Source organism: Morus notabilis, unplaced genomic scaffold (assembly GCF_000414095.1).
Source record: "Morus notabilis unplaced genomic scaffold, ASM41409v2 Scaffold1649, whole genome shotgun sequence".
NCBI lineage: Eukaryota > Viridiplantae > Streptophyta > Magnoliopsida > Rosales > Moraceae > Morus > Morus notabilis.
In genome coordinates this window covers 107,318-125,127 of record NW_010356696.1, presented here as the reverse complement: position 1 = coordinate 125,127, position 17,810 = coordinate 107,318, and the positions used below count along the sequence as shown (strand labels likewise).

At 36.6% G+C, this 17,810-nt stretch overlaps 2 protein-coding genes across 3 annotated transcripts; one reads left to right on the top strand and one right to left on the bottom strand.

Annotated features, from left to right (window-relative positions):
- Positions 1-329: 329 nt before the first annotated feature.
- LOC21389190 (phosphatidate phosphatase PAH1) lies at positions 330-6,225 on the bottom strand. Of its 2 annotated transcripts, none has more exons than XM_010088464.2 (11): positions 5,881-6,225; positions 3,264-5,104; positions 2,583-3,178; positions 2,362-2,435; positions 2,079-2,163; positions 1,595-1,681; positions 1,267-1,339; positions 1,073-1,116; positions 843-971; positions 644-748; positions 330-492 (listed from the first exon to the last, which is right to left on the bottom strand). In XM_010088464.2, exons 2-11 carry the CDS (start codon positions 4,876-4,878, stop codon positions 436-438), a joined length of 2,865 nt encoding a protein of 954 aa, XP_010086766.1. In that variant the 5' UTR covers positions 4,879-5,104; positions 5,881-6,225; the 3' UTR covers positions 330-435. The 2 variants fall into 2 exon arrangements, with proteins under 2 accessions (XP_010086766.1, XP_024027884.1); XM_024172116.1 differs by lacking the exon at positions 5,881-6,225 and adding an exon at positions 5,710-5,848.
- Positions 6,226-12,309: 6,084 nt separating this feature from the next.
- LOC21389187 (protein GPR107) lies at positions 12,310-14,216 on the top strand. The gene has a single exon (XM_010088461.2). The coding sequence runs from the start codon at positions 12,546-12,548 to the stop codon at positions 13,842-13,844; it is 1,299 nt and encodes a 432-aa protein (XP_010086763.1). The 5' UTR covers positions 12,310-12,545; the 3' UTR covers positions 13,845-14,216.
- Positions 14,217-17,810: the final 3,594 nt, after the last annotated feature.

Here is a 17,810-nt window from a genome sequence, read left to right as displayed (position 1 = left end):
ATCATGTCTACTCTAATTCATATCCACTCCGATTACAGATAAGTAAACATAATATTAATTGGACTAATCGGTTGTGAATTTACACATTTCTATTAAACTCTGTAATTTTTTCTCTTTGTTTTTTTTTTTTCCCCTTATTTTTCCTGGGCCTATCTGTTGGACCTTCTTTTACTAATTTCACTTTGTTGGATAGTCATTCTAGCATATTCCCCCGTATAAAAGGAATGGTTAAGTCGAAATAAAAAAGGTAAAAATTAAGATTAATAGATCTAAGTAGCTTAGAAACACCATATCACAGACTTCAAAATTGATTGAGCATCTAAAAAATAATAATTTAATATAATTAATAATTTAATATTAATGGGACATTCAAAAGCACAGATCTCTCTCTCTCTCTCTCTTCCGGCCAAAGGGAAGAGGTTCCTACAAGCACATTTATGGATCAATATCTGGCAATGGCACTTTCCAAAAATTCCACGAGTTGAAGTCTTCCTGCACAACCAATGAAAATTAGAATTGTCACAACAACAACAAAAAAAAAAAAAAAAAAAAAAAAAAAAAAAAAAGAAACCCGAGTTCTGTTATTTCCTCTCCACAACCCTTTTGCAGATCTGTGGTGTAGAATGTAGATTGTTTTGTTTACCTGCAGCTGCTCAACTAGTGAAGTTGGAGGGAACATGTCGTTTACAAGAGTGTGTAGAGAAGTGTATGACTTGACATCAATCCGATGACTAATAGCCACCTCACCCTGCAAGTATGAAGGCGAATAATTAGGAACTAGGAAGGATGACTTATTATAATCTTGCCGAGCAGTAGCACAAACGGTATTAAAGAAACAATACCTTGGGGTTGATTATGAAAATTTTCCCCTTTGGAATCCCGATTTTCCTGTAGCTAAGCTCATCCGTGTCTCTATTTCCAAAACCCGCATAGAATGGATTGTAATCAGAAGGGAATAGCCTCTTGATATCCTGCAAATGAATTTGGAATGAGTAAAGATAAAATGCCAAGAATTAGCCATCTCTGAAAAGCATCCCAATTTGCTGTTAGTTCTCAGGCTTTTGGTAATTACCTCCAAACATGCGATCTTGAATTCATGAGGTGCTCTTCTTATAACTGCCATCAGCAAATAGTTAAAAATTATACCAAGTAACCCAAGCCAACCGCCAACGTCAAAGTTATTCCGGCTTTTGATACCGGTAAAGTTCCAAGAGATGACTGAAAATGGAAATCAAATGAAATCTACACAGGTCATCGAGTCCTCACCTTCGCGGTACAATGAAGGAAATAGTCCATCAGGTGAGATTACAACAGGTCCGTTGGGTAAAGTATTCCCATCCTGCACATAAAGAAACATAATGAATTTGGTTCGTTCAATTTTTTCAACATAGCAGCTCCAATCCAAAGATTGCTAAACCAACATGGTTACAAACAAAAAAGCATTTGCAGAAAGTCCTTAAAATGATGCCTCGTGCCTACTCATCTATATATTTCGTTAAACTAGAAAATGTTGGATAATTTTCATATTCAACCATGTAAGGAAGCAAACATTCAAATAATTGTTGAGAAGCCACGGAAAACGTTATACTTGTACCTGTTTAACATTGAGTAAAAAGCTTCTCGTTAGGTATGCCTGAACAATAGCACGTGCACTGAGAAATAGTAACTGGTATCCATTTTCCTGTCATAATATCCGAATTCATCTTTAGATCTCACTTCAACAAAGAGAAAACTAGAATGATGTCAAATGCAATTCAGAAGTCATTAGTTTTCCTCCCCGGGAAGACGTCAATAAAAAGAATTACTAATCTATGTAAGAACAGACAGAGATATTTGCAATGATATAACAAATAGAATGTATTGAAACAATTTGACTTTTGGTAAACCATCAGTGGTGGCGTCTGTATCGTAATATAGACCTGCACTAGCAAGACCTGCAAAATGATTTAATTCATATCCAAACAAGGAAGAAACTATGCTTTTTCACTCAGGCACATAACGTTTATTCAGTTTGTCAAGCTCAGAGGGAATGGAATGCTTGAAGGAATGAAAATTTAAATTGCAGAAACAAAACAGACCTTAATTGCAGAGAAAAGCTTAGCTACCCCAGATTGTGTCCAATCCTTTCCAACTAAAGGCATAAACTGACCTAAAACATCCGACCTGGAAGAGAACGTTGCAAGTAAATAAGGCGCAATAAATTCGTAGATACTTGAAACCATCGAAAGGTTAAAGGTTATATCACAAAGCTTATACACATGCATCCACACTATTAAGTTTGGAAAACAATCGAATTTGAGCAGTTCATGACAGCAATTCTTCCCAAGAAATTTTGACCTATAACAATAACAGGAGTCTTACTTGGTTATCGTTCCATCTACATCGGAGATTACAATTCGTGCATTCCACTTCCACAAGTAAATATGTGCATCAACCTATAAAAACAAACGCCGTGTCTTACCAACTAAATACTATAAATGGAAAAGAGGGAGGAAAACACTCAACTAAATATCATCTTCACAGATACTAGATGATGAACTCAACCCAAAAACAAAATATAAAAAAAAATAATAATAACTAACCTGTTGTTTTCCTAAAACGAGGGTGGAGAAACTGAAAGTGATATTATTTTGACCATCTTTCAAGTTCAAAGAGGCTATCTGCTCATTAGTGGGAACATTTGTCCGTACAAATTGTTTGCGAGGAGACTCATTGCGGCTCTCGGATGTCAGAGTTTCTATTTGTGAGTTAGGTAAAACAGATTCAGAATCAACAAATTCCTCCTCATTTGACGAATTACTATTGGTGTGGTCCAGTGTTTTGACCCTTCTGAATGCAATAGGCCAGAGCCTCCATCTCCGTCCAGAGGGAGTGGATGTTAATCCGGAATCATCATTTTTGGCCTTTGACGTGTCCTCCTGTTCCACAGGAATTGCATCCTTGGGTTCAATAGGCAGATCTAAGCCAAATGCAGCTATCCCCAGAGCTATACGAGCAGCTTTTTCCCATGGCAAATACTGCCCTCTAAATCTAACAATCAGACTTCCATTCTTAATAATCGACGAAGCAGAACTCTTAAACTCCTCTGCTGATATGCGATGTGCATTAAAGGCTTCAGCAGCTGCAACCATACCCATACCTGCGTGAAGCTTGGTCCCACAGAGCGAGATCTCAAAACCTGCAAATTGCAAGATTGACGAATAAAAACACTTGCTTTAGCATCAAACCACAATAAATTATCAAAGTCACAAAGAATTGCTTACTTATGTTTGAATGCGTTTGTAATGCTTCAGCAGAAGTTATTGTAGGAGATTCCATTGGCCCATTTCTAGTGCTTTCATCTTCACCTGTAGGCCTCTCTGGAGTACCATCTATACCGACTGCTCCTGATGTATCAGACTGTTCATTCTTCCATTCTGAATTTTCGCCAATGGAGTGAAGAGATCTACCTTCTTGATCGTCAACACCCGCATCTTCTGCACCATCAGCATTCTTATCAACTTGTTCACATTCACACTGTATATCCATAGACAAATTATTGTTAACTGAAACAGCGCTGTATGAAGGAGATGACCCATCATTGTTTCTAAATACAGCACCAGTATCCCCAGTTCCATCATCCAGTGGAACAGTTTGATGAGCCTCGGGTGAACTATGGACCTCTGATGACAAACCCAAATCTTTGAAATAGGTACCTTCCACCTGTTTAGGTAGTTCTGATAACTCCGAAGAGTTCTCAGTAACCTCTTCCTTCTTGACTTCCGCCACATCTTCTGAATCACTATGCACATGAATATTCCCATCTGTCATTGCAAAGTTTTGTGTTTCGGTCACTTGGTTATCGGAAGAGTTCTTGAAAACCTCTTCCTTCTCAACTTCTGCTACATCTTGTGAACCACTATGCACCTGGACATTCCCTTCTGTCATTGCAATATTTTGAGCTTCCGTCACTTGACAGACATGTTCTTCCTCTCCTTCACAAACAACAAGCTGGTGCCCTAAAGCACTACTATCATTGTTAACAACAGAAATGTTATCAGATTCATCATTTGTTGAGGAGGCATTCAGCTTATTAATATAGTCAACAGCCCATCCATTTTCAGCCGAACAAAGCTCATCGTTGCCATCACAGAATTCCGTCCCTTCTCCAGGGCCAAGATGAAACTGAGGAGTGCCTAATTGAAGATTGTCTGTATTCAGTTCTGACGCTGTGATAGGGGCCGTTAATATATGACCATCCACACTTACCAACACAACTTCCGAATCTAAATTCTGTGATTCCACGATATTCTCACCATCCAAATTCTCATATCGAGTAGATCCATAATCCGACAAATCAACAGAACCATCAAGAGAAGATTGCACATCTTGGAACTCATACAACCTCCGTTCACCATCAGACTCAGCCCTCTCTATTCCCTCTTCCCCAAAGGACTCACATTCCTCTTGCAATTGACCTACCCCGGAATCAGAAACACTATGATCAAGCCTACGAATGTCAACAACATGTTCATTACTATTGTGCTGCTTGTCACCATTTATGCTACTAAATTCCGGAATTCTGGAATCCTCAGAAACCCCATTTTCATTTCCTCTACCAACATCAACCTCCTTCACAAAATAAGCCTCACCGGAATTATCAAGATACATATGGAAATTGGCCTCAACGCCATTGACCGATATACGGACAATCTTCTCAGCACCCTTCAGAACGCCTTGAAATTTACCGAATCGAACGTACCACGGCGTGCTCCGGAATGTCCCATCCAGCTGTTTTACAACAATGACATCAACAGCACCACCAAAGGGATGAAACGGCGTAGCAACCGAGTAAACACCTTGGGTAATTAAGCTCCCAACTTTACCAACTACATTCATTTGGTTATAACCACCCTAAAACCCTTTTTCAGTGTCTCGTCAAAGATTAATCAAGAACTAGAAATATGATACAAATTATTTTCTCCGCTTAACTACTAAAACTGTTCTCCGAATCTCCTGAAAGATTGAAAAGATTCAAACTATTGACTTGAATTATTTCTCCCCCAACCCAAAAAGAAAAGAAGATTGATTTGAGGAGATTTCCTCTTATTCGTCTGAGCAATACCTGCGTAAACATATAGCCGAACAAAAATCACAAAAGATGACCATATATGAAATTCAGTTTCATTTGCCACAAACATAAACCCTAAGCTCACGTAATGAAAAACAAGATATACGATTTGTGCAGTAGACATTTATATATATATATATATATATATTGAGAGAGAGAGAGCGCGCGCGCGCGCGAGAGAGACAGAAGTTCCAATCCAAGTCAGTTATTACCTAAAACCCGTATTCAAACCATCAAATTCACGAAATTCATAAATTTTTCAAAGCATCTACCGAAAAAATTTTATCGGTAACCAAACAGAGCATTAACGCCAACTTTTCTAACAAAATCAACATATATATATATATACACACACACACACATACATATATATATATATATATATATATATAGATAGAGAGATAGATATATCATAAGAAAGAAATAGAACATACCAAGAGTATCTAACTACTAGAGTGAAATGAAACTTAGAAACTTGCAGGAAAAAAAAATGACGATCAAGAAATGAAATTTAAACATGAAAAAAGAAAAATGAACGTTCGATAAGCTCAGAAACTGAACCAAAATTTCCCTTTTCTTTTCTTTTTCGGTTTCCTTACGTATTCAAATCAAAATCTCGAAGTTCCTAAATTTCCTAACCATTCACAATACAGTTTTCTCGGCAACGAAACAGACCACTAACGCCAAATTTTCCAACAAAACGACAATTACAAAACAACAGAAAATTGCATTGAAAAGTCTTACAAAGAGAGAAGAGAGAGAAAGCGTACCAAGAGTGATGAACTAGCAGATTGGGAAGCGAAATTCGGAAACTTCAAGGAAAGAATAAAACGATCAATAAATCAAATTTAAACCAAAATTTTTGCTTTTTCTCTTATCTTGTTCTTATTTTTTGGGACTAAAAATAGAGAATTTATGAGTGCGAAATCCAATCCAATCCAATCCTGAAGCATCAATGAGATTTCAAGATTCTTGGTCGGAGGCTTCGAAGTTTGGGCTTCGTGTGAGATTAGAATTTTTTTTTTTTTTTAAATCTTTTTAGTCCCCAAACGAAAATAACGATTTTCTTTTCTTTTCTTTTCTTTTTTTTTTTTTTTTTTTTTTGAAGAAAAAAACACACAAACACTTCTCGGTCGTGTTTCTTGTTTCCACGGCTAATAAGCAATAAATAGGTAAGCCTGTCGTACAAGGACTTTAATGGTCATTATTTTGGATCAAATTACGGATCAGCCCAAGTGGTCTCCGTTGTAGTTATATAATGTTGGTGAGGGTAATTTGGGGACTTTAAATTTGCAGATCTTTCTCTCGAGCAGGAAGACTTGTGGATTTGGGCCACCACCTCCTCCTAGTTCTCTTGTCTTGGAGTGGAAACGAATTGATCAATTTGCCCTTGGGGACTTAAGAGATTTCTTGATATTTGCAGGGTGAATAAGGGTATAATAGTCATTATGGTGATGACAACGTGCAATTGTTCCTCATCTACCACCGTCCAATTTTTTTTTTTTTCCAATGATTCTTTATATTTTTGCTTATGGTGGGTTCATCAATTTACAATCAATTTAATAAATTTTTTTAGAGTAATTTAAGAAAATTTTTGGTAGAACAAAAGGTCGTGTTTAGAATTGATCCCGATTTTATTTTTCATGGTTTTTGAAAAAGAAAAAATAAAAACGTTTTCAAAACGGCGTTTGGCGCAATAAAGATAAAAAACGAAAATGAAAACGATTTTTTGATTTAGTGTAAAATGAGAGAGAAATAAAAAACGACTTTTAGTCATTTTTCATTTTTTGTTTTTACTTTCTCCTCTCTCGAGTAGAGAGAGATAAAGAGAGACATTAATGAGTTTTTTTAAACTGAAAATAATCTATTGATAAAACTACTAAACGTATTTTTAAAAATAATTTCTATCTGAGATTAAAAACGTTTTCATTTTCATTTTCATACAAATAAAATAAAATCATTTTATAACGAGTTCTAAACGCGCCTAAAATATTTTCTCTCATTATTTTTCATTAAAGTTTTAAATATTTGTAACTAAATGAATTATTATTTATTGGTTTAAACATTAAATTATACATTTTTATAGTGTTTGGCATTCATCACAAATTATCGTTAATCTTGTATGGGCTTTTTCTTGTATTGGGTTCCATAGAATAAAACCAAAATTTTCCGTTCCACTTTCCACACGGTGAGTTTTTATATTCAAAAAACAAACAAACTCAAACTTATCCGTCTCAGTCCTTTGCATACTTTATTTAATGAATATTTATGTGAGTTATTTAAAAAAATAAATAAATCTCCTTGATACCTAATTTCATCCCAAATTCCAGCGCTTGTTATTAGTTTTTACATTTTGCTTTATGCATACATTTCTGCTACAAGTTAGAAATGTCAATTCAGAGAAAAAAAAATAGAAATGCCAATGGTCGGATTCAAGCAAAATAATATCGGCATTAAGAAAAAATAATTAATCAATCGAATTGTCTCTTCAATTTATGTTGTCAAGTTCCTGAATGTTTATATAGTTACACTTTCTTTTTTCGATATTCTAATATAAATGTATATATATTTTGTGTGTGTATTACTAGTTGTTGAGCTTTTTAAAAAGGGAATAGTTTGCTCCTTAACTTCCTTTTTCCGATTAGTTCATAAATTATTCCTTCAAATAAAAAAAAAGTCCCAAATTATTTTTTGAATACCCCTAGGCCCTAGCAAATAAATTAATAAATTTGAATCAATTATGTCCAAATCAAAGAAAGTGGACAAATAAAAATCACGTCACAAGAGAGATTTTTCCAAACAACCATTGAAAGAAGGATAGATGAACTGCAATTTTTTTCCGCTCTTTTTGGTATAAAGACCATCCCATTCAGTGAAAAAAAAAAGACCATCAATTGTATAACTTTTGAGGTTTGGTAATATGTTACCATCAATTGCATCCTTAGCCTTGTTCATTTCACCGATTCGAGTTTTCAATTTTAGATTTTTACAGTAAAAAGCTTTCAAAAAATATCACATCTAATTTTTTTCTGCTACAGTGAAAAACTCTTATAAAATGTCACATCTCAGCTCAAATTGAAAACTCGAATCCGCAAAGTGAACGAGGCCAATATATATATAAATAAAAAAAATAGATTATTCTCACTGGTATTCTTGAATTAAACTATAAAAACTCTCACTTTGTCTCTGGATCTTTAAATTGTTCTCATCTAACTCATTTTATTATAATTTTTGTCAAAATCAGACGGAAAAAAAGAAGGTTAAGTGTAGTTATATGGTTTTTATTTTTATTTGTTAATAGAAATCTAAATAAAAAGATCACGTGACTGCGTTATTCTCTTTTTTTTATCTATTTTTAATAGAAATTGTAACATAAGGGGTTAAGTGAAAACACTTCAAAGTTCATGAGATAAAGCAAAAGTTTTTAAAATTTAGAAGACAAACTGAAAATAACCCTAAAATTCAAGAGTGTCAATGATAATAATAAATAAAAAAAATTGTATCATTCTTTAGGTTTGGACCGTTTGGTAAGATGTTCCATGCAACAAAAGACACACAGGAGATGCATGAACCAAGACCATATCACGATAAACAACACAAGCAAACTTTCGCAGACGTTTACAAACAAAAAAGCGTTCACAAACTTCACTATCCAAAATCAAACATTGACCAAATATTTATTTAATTGAGCTGGGACCAGAAGAGTTTAACTGGGGCTTGGTCTTGTCGCAAAAGAGAACTGATAAGGAAAAATAAGGTTAGTCTTTACATGAAAATTGTATAAAGATTTACTTGGTTGTATTATTGTTGTTTTTATTTCTTTTTCAAATTGCATGTTATTAGCGGGTGCAGTTATTCCAATAGCCGGAATCGCTCACTGGATGACCACTAGTCACCCGCCAACGACGATCATTGAAGTTGGCAAGTGATCACTAAGTGAACGTTTGGTTCGTAGATTTAGAATCATGATTCTGAATTATTCTCGTTTTACGTGTATTTTTTTTTTTTTAAAGAAAAATACTGTAGAGAACCATGAATCATAATTCAGAACCAATTACGAATACATGAAATAAACGTCCCCTAATTGACCATGAATCAAACAACCCCTTTGTGTTTATTTCTGCAATCACGCAATAAAAAAACAAAAAAATCTGATAGCTAGCAATTATGGTCTGTACATTTCCCTTTAATTTTGTTATTTGATTATTCTTTGATATTATTATTATTGACGATTAGTTTCCCATCTTGAAATCGATGACAAACTTTGGAAACTTTAATGCAAGTAGTAATACATAATGTTATGAATTTCCATGAGTTTTTAAAGGGTAAGAATGGAAAATTTTGCAATATTAGATATGAAGTAGACAATGTTATGAATTTGTTTTTAAAGGGTAAGAGTGGAGAGTTTTCGTAAAATTTTAAAAAATTATGATCATGAGATCAAAACTATCAAAAAAAATAAAGAAAAAATAAAAATAGAAAATTTACTTTTGAGAGCGGAGTCTGAATATTTACTCATTATTCTTGATAAATATCATTTTCTTAATGTAATTATTTGACTAAAATAATTATAAATCAAGAATAAATAGTAAAAATTCTGACTCATACACTTTAAATGATATTTGTTAAGATTACTTAAAAAACTAATTAACAATATTAGGCTTCATTCATTTTACCGATTCGAGTTTAAAATTTGAGTTTTGTTACAGTAAAAAGCTCTCAAAAATAATCACATCTAATTTTTTATTACAATAAAAAACTCTCATATATAATCACATCTCAATTCACATTAAAAATTTAAATCAACAAATTAAACGAATAGTTAATGGTCCCTAATTCATTTATTTATTCAAAACGACGGTGAAAAATCTCAGCACCGTACACCCATCAGATCTGAAGGGCATTATCGTACGAAATAATCCCACAGAATGAAGCTTAAAATCCACGTCAACACGCCACCACTTCCTGGTGTAAGTTTTTAATAGTCTATTTGTACATCTGCCCTTAATCTTCTAGAAGTTTCGCAACTTATCATTTTTGTCAATTTTACTATAATTTTTTGGCCACGACTACAGTACCAAATATATTTTTTTTTTGTACACCGTTGAATTTATCATGGTTTCATAGAAACAAAAAAAAGCTTAACCACATTCTAATATTTTAATAAAATTAATACCACAAATAAAATGAAAAATACAAAAAATGCCCTGGACAACGATAGAACCTATTGACGCCGGCCACGTCCACTCACTTGCTGCCGGCCACCTCTGCACACTAGCCGCCGGCGTGTTTGACAACACCGTCCTCACCAAACGACTCTCCAGCGGCCGATCTACGGAATCTAATGGTTTATTTGTCGAATCTCAACCGAAATCGCCACCGGCGCCACCTAGAAGTCACGACCAAGCCAACTTTACCCCTCCGTATCCACCACGAGTTGCCCATAACTACAACTGGGCATCGACTCAGACCTCCTCGCACATCAAAACCTAGTGGGTCCCGCCGTCGAACCTCGCCGGGAAACACCGTCACAAGCCACACCCAAAACCGGCGAATCGCGACCCCCCTCTCTCTCTCTCGACCTCCCGTCCTCTGTCGCGAGTCGTGCGATAAGGTCACGACCATGGTGGGATCCTACCCAACCGCGACCGTCACTGTGATGTAATTGCCGACAATCTACTTCTATCACGCTGTCGGTGGCAGTTTCTCAGATCCAAGTCTTTTCCTTTCTTTTTTTTTTTTTTACTTTTTATCTTTTAAGTTTTGAGGAATCTGATATGTAAACCTCACATTAGTAATGGTGAGGTTCTGTATCTTTGCACTGTAGAATCTTAATCGAACGGTCCAAAAAATACAATATGGTTATGTAAAGTAATGAGAGGTATTGTAGTCTTTTCCTAATTTTTTTGTCAATTTAAGAGATTATAATTTTTTGTCAAATTTATGAGATTATAACTCTAGAAATTGAGAGATTTGTATTATGATTTAAATTGGAATGTTTGAAACTTTTTGTTAAACATGGCTTTCGATCAATTTTAACACAATTATCAATAAAAATAGGGTATAATTGCAACACTTTTGATAGATAAATGGTCAAAATTAGAAATTTAATTGTTAAATTTCTAAATTGGGAGCGTTTAGTATGGAATAATTTTTTAGCGTTTGGTATGGAATAATTTTTTATGTTTAGTATGGAATAATTTTTTATGTTTAGTATGGAATAATTTTTTAGTGGGAATATGAATCTTCTCACATTACTATGTTTGGTACAATAATTGTGATTTTTAAATTCCCAAAAATATCAATCACATGGGATTCATTTGACCCCAAAATAGGGTAATCTAAATAAACACCAAATATGGTGTTATTCAGATTCCCATCAATCTCAAAAGCATGGCAATCTCACCGTCACGACCCCTCACTGCGGGCCTCCCACAGTCCCAGCCCCAACCGTCGCGGCTTCACCACTGTGGGCCCTCGCCATCATGGCCCGTCAATGTCGTAGGTCCCCCAACGTCCCAGTCCTCCACTATCGCAACCGCCCCTCGATTGGAGTCTTACAACGCCGCCTATCCCAACCTCTAACAGTGCTCTTACAACCTCCTCGTCGGAAAGCCATGCACAAATGACGATCTCCATCTGAAATGCCATAGGAAGCCCTTGTCTTCATCCGAGACGTTGTGTGAAGCATTTTCATCTTCACTTATCATCAAAATATCCAGAATTAGTTTGAGATTGAAGATCTGGTTTGAGATTAAAATGAGACATAGAAAAATAAAAGAGAAAAAGTGTGTGTTTTTTTTTTTTTGTTACTCAACATTTGTTTTATTCTTATTCTCATTTTAATTGTAATTTTTAAAATTTATTAATTTTTTTTGCACGGTATCTTATAAATTCATATCAAATTAATAAGATTTTAGTATTTCTTTAAACAATAAGATTTTTAATATTAAATTATTTCAAATTAATTAATTTTAAATAAAATACATTACACTACTTTATATTAACTAAACATAATAAAATAATATTTTTAAGAATATGAGAAAAAATTCTTATATATAATCAAAGGTATTAATACATATTTTTTGAGAATTATATTTATTCCTATCATTTTAACCATTACCGCCTACCAAACACCCACTAAATGTACAAATATCACTATTTCCATTCTCCTTCCCCTTCCACTTCCAACCAACATTTCACCGACTTCCATCTCTTACCGAAAAGACGAAACTATCCTCCCCCTCCTCCGCCTTGGAATCAGGTCTCAAGGGCATTCTAGGCAAAACATCTAACAAAATCTTCAGGTACACGTCAACGACAACAAAATCACTCCTTTAGGGTAAGCTCAATCAAGCTTTCGTCTCTTTCCCCCCATATTCCCTTTCCTCCACCACCGCCATCCTTCTCTATCGCCATCCTTCTCTCTAGCAAAATGACGAAACTGCCCTTCCTCCTCCTCCTCATCCTCCTCCCCCTCGCCGCCGGCGAGATCAAATCCCTAACCATCTCCGGCGACTCGCGCCCCATGATCCTCTTCGAGAAGTTCGGGTTCACCCACACCGGCCACGTCGCCATCTCCGTCGACAACGTCGCCGTCGCCTCCTCCGCCACCATCGACCCCTCCCACCTCGGCTTCTTCCTCCTCTCTGAGGAATCCCTCCTCCAGGTCCTCATGGAGATGCAGCAGGACCCTCAGTTCTGCGTCCTCAACTCCCACTACGTCCTCCAACTCTTCACCTTCCGCAACCTCTCCCCGCCGCCTCACTCCTCCTTCAAACGCTCCTACCCCGTCACCGCCCCTAACGAATACAGCCTCTTCTTCGCCAACTGCGCCCCCGCCGGCACCGCCGTCACCATGGACGTCCTCACCGAGGTCTTCAACTACGATCGCGACGGATCTAAGGATTTCCTCTCCGCCGGCCTCACTCAGCTTCCTTCCCTCTTCTTCTTCTTCTCCCTCGTCTATTTCGGATTCCTAGGGTTGTGGATCTACATTCTCCTCTCCAACAAGAGATCCGTTCACCGGATCCACTTCCTGATGGCCGGATTGCTCCTCATGAAGGCTTTGAACCTGATCTGCGCCGCGGAGGACAAGCATTACGTGAAAGTCACCGGAACGCCTCACGGATGGGATGTTCTGTTCTACATTTTCCAGTTTATTCGCGTCGTTTTGCTCTTCACCGTCATCGTTTTGATCGGGACGGGTTGGTCGTTCCTGAAGCCGTTCTTGCAGGAGAGGGAGAAGAAGGTTTTGATGATCGTAATTCCTCTTCAGGTCTTGGCGAATGTGGCCTCGGTTGTGATCGGCGAGACCGGGCCGTTCATCAAGGATTGGGTGACTTGGAACCAGGTTTTCCTGTTTGTTGATATTATCTGTTGCTGTGCTATCATTTTCCCCATTGTCTGGTCAATCCGATCGCTGCGGGAGACGTCGAAAACCGACGGGAAGGCCGCGAGGAACCTGTCCAAGCTGCAGCTTTTCAGGCAGTTTTACATTGTTGTGATCGGATACTTGTACTTCACGCGGATCGTTGTCTTTGCTCTCAAGACCATCGCGGCGTATAAGTATCAGTGGGTGAGCAATGCCGCCGAGGAGATTGCCAGTCTCGCCTTTTACGTGGTGATGTTCTACATGTTTAGGCCGGTGGAGAAGAACGAGTACTTCGTTCTTGACGAGGAAGAAGAGGAAGCCGCGGAATTGGCTCTCAGGGATGAAGAGTTTGAGCTTTGAATTGGGTAGTGCAGAGACTTTGCTTGCTTGGTTTCTGCAAATGGCCGGGCTTTGTGGATCGTCTTTGCGGATTCAAGAAACGGAGAAACCTACGTCGAGTATGGTGCTTCTACTTGTAATCTTTTCTTTACTTTTACTTTGAAGAAAGCTTTGATTTTTAAGTGTAACTGAAACGTTTTGATCCATAGAATTATCGAGTCATTATGCTCATACTGCACTCTCCTTCATAGAGTGGTTTACATACAACTTCCCCCAACCCCCCAATATTTTTTTTTCTCCTTTTGGATTTATGTCTTTTTAGGGAATAATCATTCATTGTCTCATTGTAAGTCATTGGTTGTATGTAGTTGTTAACTTTTCCGTTTGTTGTTTCTTGTTAGAGTTTTCATTTTAGAAGTTATTTTGATGACACTGCTTTATGCTTTACAGTGGTGGTGAATTGTGATCCATAAGAAAAATCATGAACAAAATTCGTTTTTCTTGCTAGTTAGGCATGTTAGTTTGCACTGTTTTTATGTTCTTTTTGGTTACATTTTATGCATGTTGGTCCAAATACATGGTCTATTCTCTCTCTCTCTCTCTCTCTCTCTCTCTCTCTCTCTCTCTCTCCCCCTTACAGTTTATTAAATAGATATTATGTAAGCAATTCCCTCTTTTCCGGACTTTTGCAGTACATTTTTACTCTCATACTCTGTAGCAATTAACTAGAAACTAGTCATTGACATTGCCACTCATATGGTCTGAAGATCTCCCTAATTAACAAACTAGGTTGCCATGTTGTGGCAAAGCAAGAAAACGGATAGAAGCAGTCCATTGTGCAAGTTTACTGAAAGAGTGACTTAATAAAATATTTTTGCTACCGCCAAGGGAATTGCCGTTTCTCAATTTGGTTGCACCTGCTAAAAGGAATTAAGAGCTATAAACCTGTAGGAAATACTTGTTACGGTGACAAGTGCATGAGAGCCACCTTAGTGTTCAGGTGTAGCTGTGTGAGAATCTTCTTGTTGTAAGCTTCATATCATGTTGCTTGGAGGTAGTGTTTCCTGTTAGTTATGTGATTCTCGGAGAAAAATGATAATTTCAATGCAGATTGGATCTTTAGGTGTTGCGGGAGGTTGAAAATTTCTAACACAGAGCTTGTAGTTGACAGCCACATTAGTATTTTGATGATATTATCTTAATTCCAAGCTTTGTTCATGTTGCTTGGGGTTATAATATTGCATTGGATATTATGATTTTGGATAGTAGAACTTATTGAGTTGTTAGGAGTCTCTGTGGATGAAGGCTCAGGCCTCACGTGTTTTCCAATGTCATTTTGCTGATTCAGTTGGAGATTTAACTCTTCTGGGAATTAGTATGCATATACACAATTTTCACTTTGAGTGGAGTGTTTTGAAAAGAGTAGTTCCCTTGCCTGTAAGGCTTGTTACTGTTGTTTATTGGACGCGTGACACCTTAGTTATGTGATTCTTGGGTAATGTGATATTTCCTTTCAGATTGGATCTTTAGGTGTAAGTGGAGAGGGAAAAATCTTGAGTTGAGTTTTCATTGACGGTTGTGTTGACAGCTACATTAGCGTTTTCATTTTGGTAGAGCATGATACATCTCTTAATTGAATCTTCGTTCATGTTGCTTGGGATCTTATTTCGCATTGGATTATATGTTTGGAAGAATTAGTTTACTTTATCGAATCGTTGTAGTCACTATAGATGAGAACTATTCAATTAGAGGGTTAGCTTTTCTGGTAATTACGATGCAGATATCCCATTTCCTTCTTTGAGCTTAGTGGTTTGGCAAGAGTAGCCCAATAAGTCTTATTCTATCTCCTCATTAGAGGTTTCAAAATTGCTCTTGGAAGCTGTAGAATGGTCCTTCTCCTTCCCCTGGTTCTTAGAAACTATCGTCTTTGTAAAGAGTTCTTTGTGGCAATTGAGAAACTAGTCTTTAGACTCTTTAAAAGAAGACTGCCCAACTAATCAATTTAGATTTCCTTGATGTTGTGAAGTTGGAAAGTGTGTAGGGCAAGGAGTTTCTATTGTGATGGTTTGGAAATTGGAGAAAAAGTTTTTCCTTCAAATATCTGTTTAACTAAAGGGATTTTTTCCTCTTCAATTTGGTATGCGTCGAGAAAACTGATCTAATAGTGACAAGCCACGTGAGAAATATTTGTTGTGGTGATTGTTGCAATGACAACTGTATTAGCATCTTTATGATTTTGTATGAGATCCCATGATTTTAGAGTTTTGTTCATGCTTCTTGGAATTGATGTCTCAAATTGCATTATAATTTTAGTGAAAAAAAAATTGTTGGGTTAGTGTTGGATACCAAAAGTCCCGCATGTAATAAGATGATCAGTGGGTTTATGACCCCTTGGGTCTCCCTCCCCTTGCGAGCCGGTTTTGCAAGGGAGTTTGTAACTGTTAGATTATATCTTTGGGTCTAAATGTGGTTGGAACACAAAACTCGTACATCTTTTTCTTCTTTTTCTTTCCTTTTTTTCCCCCAATTTCATTATGGCATTTCTAGGTAAGACTTTAAAGTTCAATTGCCTTGTTGATTGGGGGCAGGATTCAATTAGGATTTAGGAGAACACCTTTTTTTGAATAGGATACTCACATATCATTCTTTCTACACTCTCAGCTAGTTTCTTTGGGAAGACTGGTCCAGCAAAGCTTATTATTGATCTTTATTGGTGGCGTTAAAAATTGTCTTCTGAAGCAAGTTTAGCTGAATGATCCACTCTCGCTGCTTGATTTTTCTCTCTTTTTTGTTCCCCCAAAAATTTTATCGGTCCCTGCAGATTCTATTATTTCTAATTCACGATGATTACTTTTCAAATGAAAAAAACTAGGTGAAGCTAAGCAGTTGCTTAGCATTTTTGGGACAAAGGAGAATTATGTGATAGGGTATCAGATCACATTAAAATCACATCAGAACGAAAGAAGTATGGAAATTTAATTTAACTTGATTAACTTCTGACAGTGTAGAACTATGCAATACATTTTTTTTTTAAACTATTGTACCGGATTCTCATCATCTTAATTTTCTTTTGGTGTTTGGTTACTCTTGGATTTGATTGTTATGATTGTTATGATGCCTGATGTCTTGGATGTGGTATGCTTCTTGCTTGAATAGTTTTTGGATATTAGATTGTCAAGAGGGGAAGTTGATGAAGTTTGATTTTTGCCGTATTAATTTAGACAATATTATGGTTTGGTGGTTTTTAATCCTTTGTTATTTCCTTCTATTACATTGTCAGTCAACCACCTTGCGAATTACTATCCAAAGTCGAAAAATCATTAAAACTTCTTTTTGTATATTGTTACTGGGATTGGAGTTTACCCTTTCATGGCTAGGAAATATGTATTAACACACATGACTTCTCATGTAAACCACCATTTGTGGAATAGGGGATGTTCAGTTGGTGGTGTATTTGTAACTTCTCATTGACTATATTTAACAACTTTAAAAGTTAGATACAGCTTCTGGTAAGAAAAGTGCATATGTGTGTTATTCTTCATAGAAAATGGATAAGAATGTGAAGTGGTTTATATACATGTAAAAATTCAAGACGTAATAAGTTAACTTTTTGGGTCAAGTTGGACTTTTGAAGTGTGTTTGGCTAGTTTCATATGTGGTGTCTTTCCAATAAGTGGTATCAGAGCTGATGGTTCATATGGGCTAAACAATCACACTCGGTCATAGTCCCCACGTCGCTTCTTGTGGAGAGTTTCTGTGGAGAGTTGGTGTTCTTGCAGTTGGTGCTATTGCAAGTGTGGATGGTGGAGCATTGGTGGATTCGCATTGTTTCGGCTTTCTTTCTCAAGCTCAAGTTGGATCCCTTTTAGAGTGTGATGCTTGGATGTGTCGGTTACTAAAAATTTTAGTTCGAGGGGGAGCTCAGTGAACACACACACGAGGGGGAGATCTTGTTGGGAAAATCAAGTATTTCCCACTGAAAAGCAA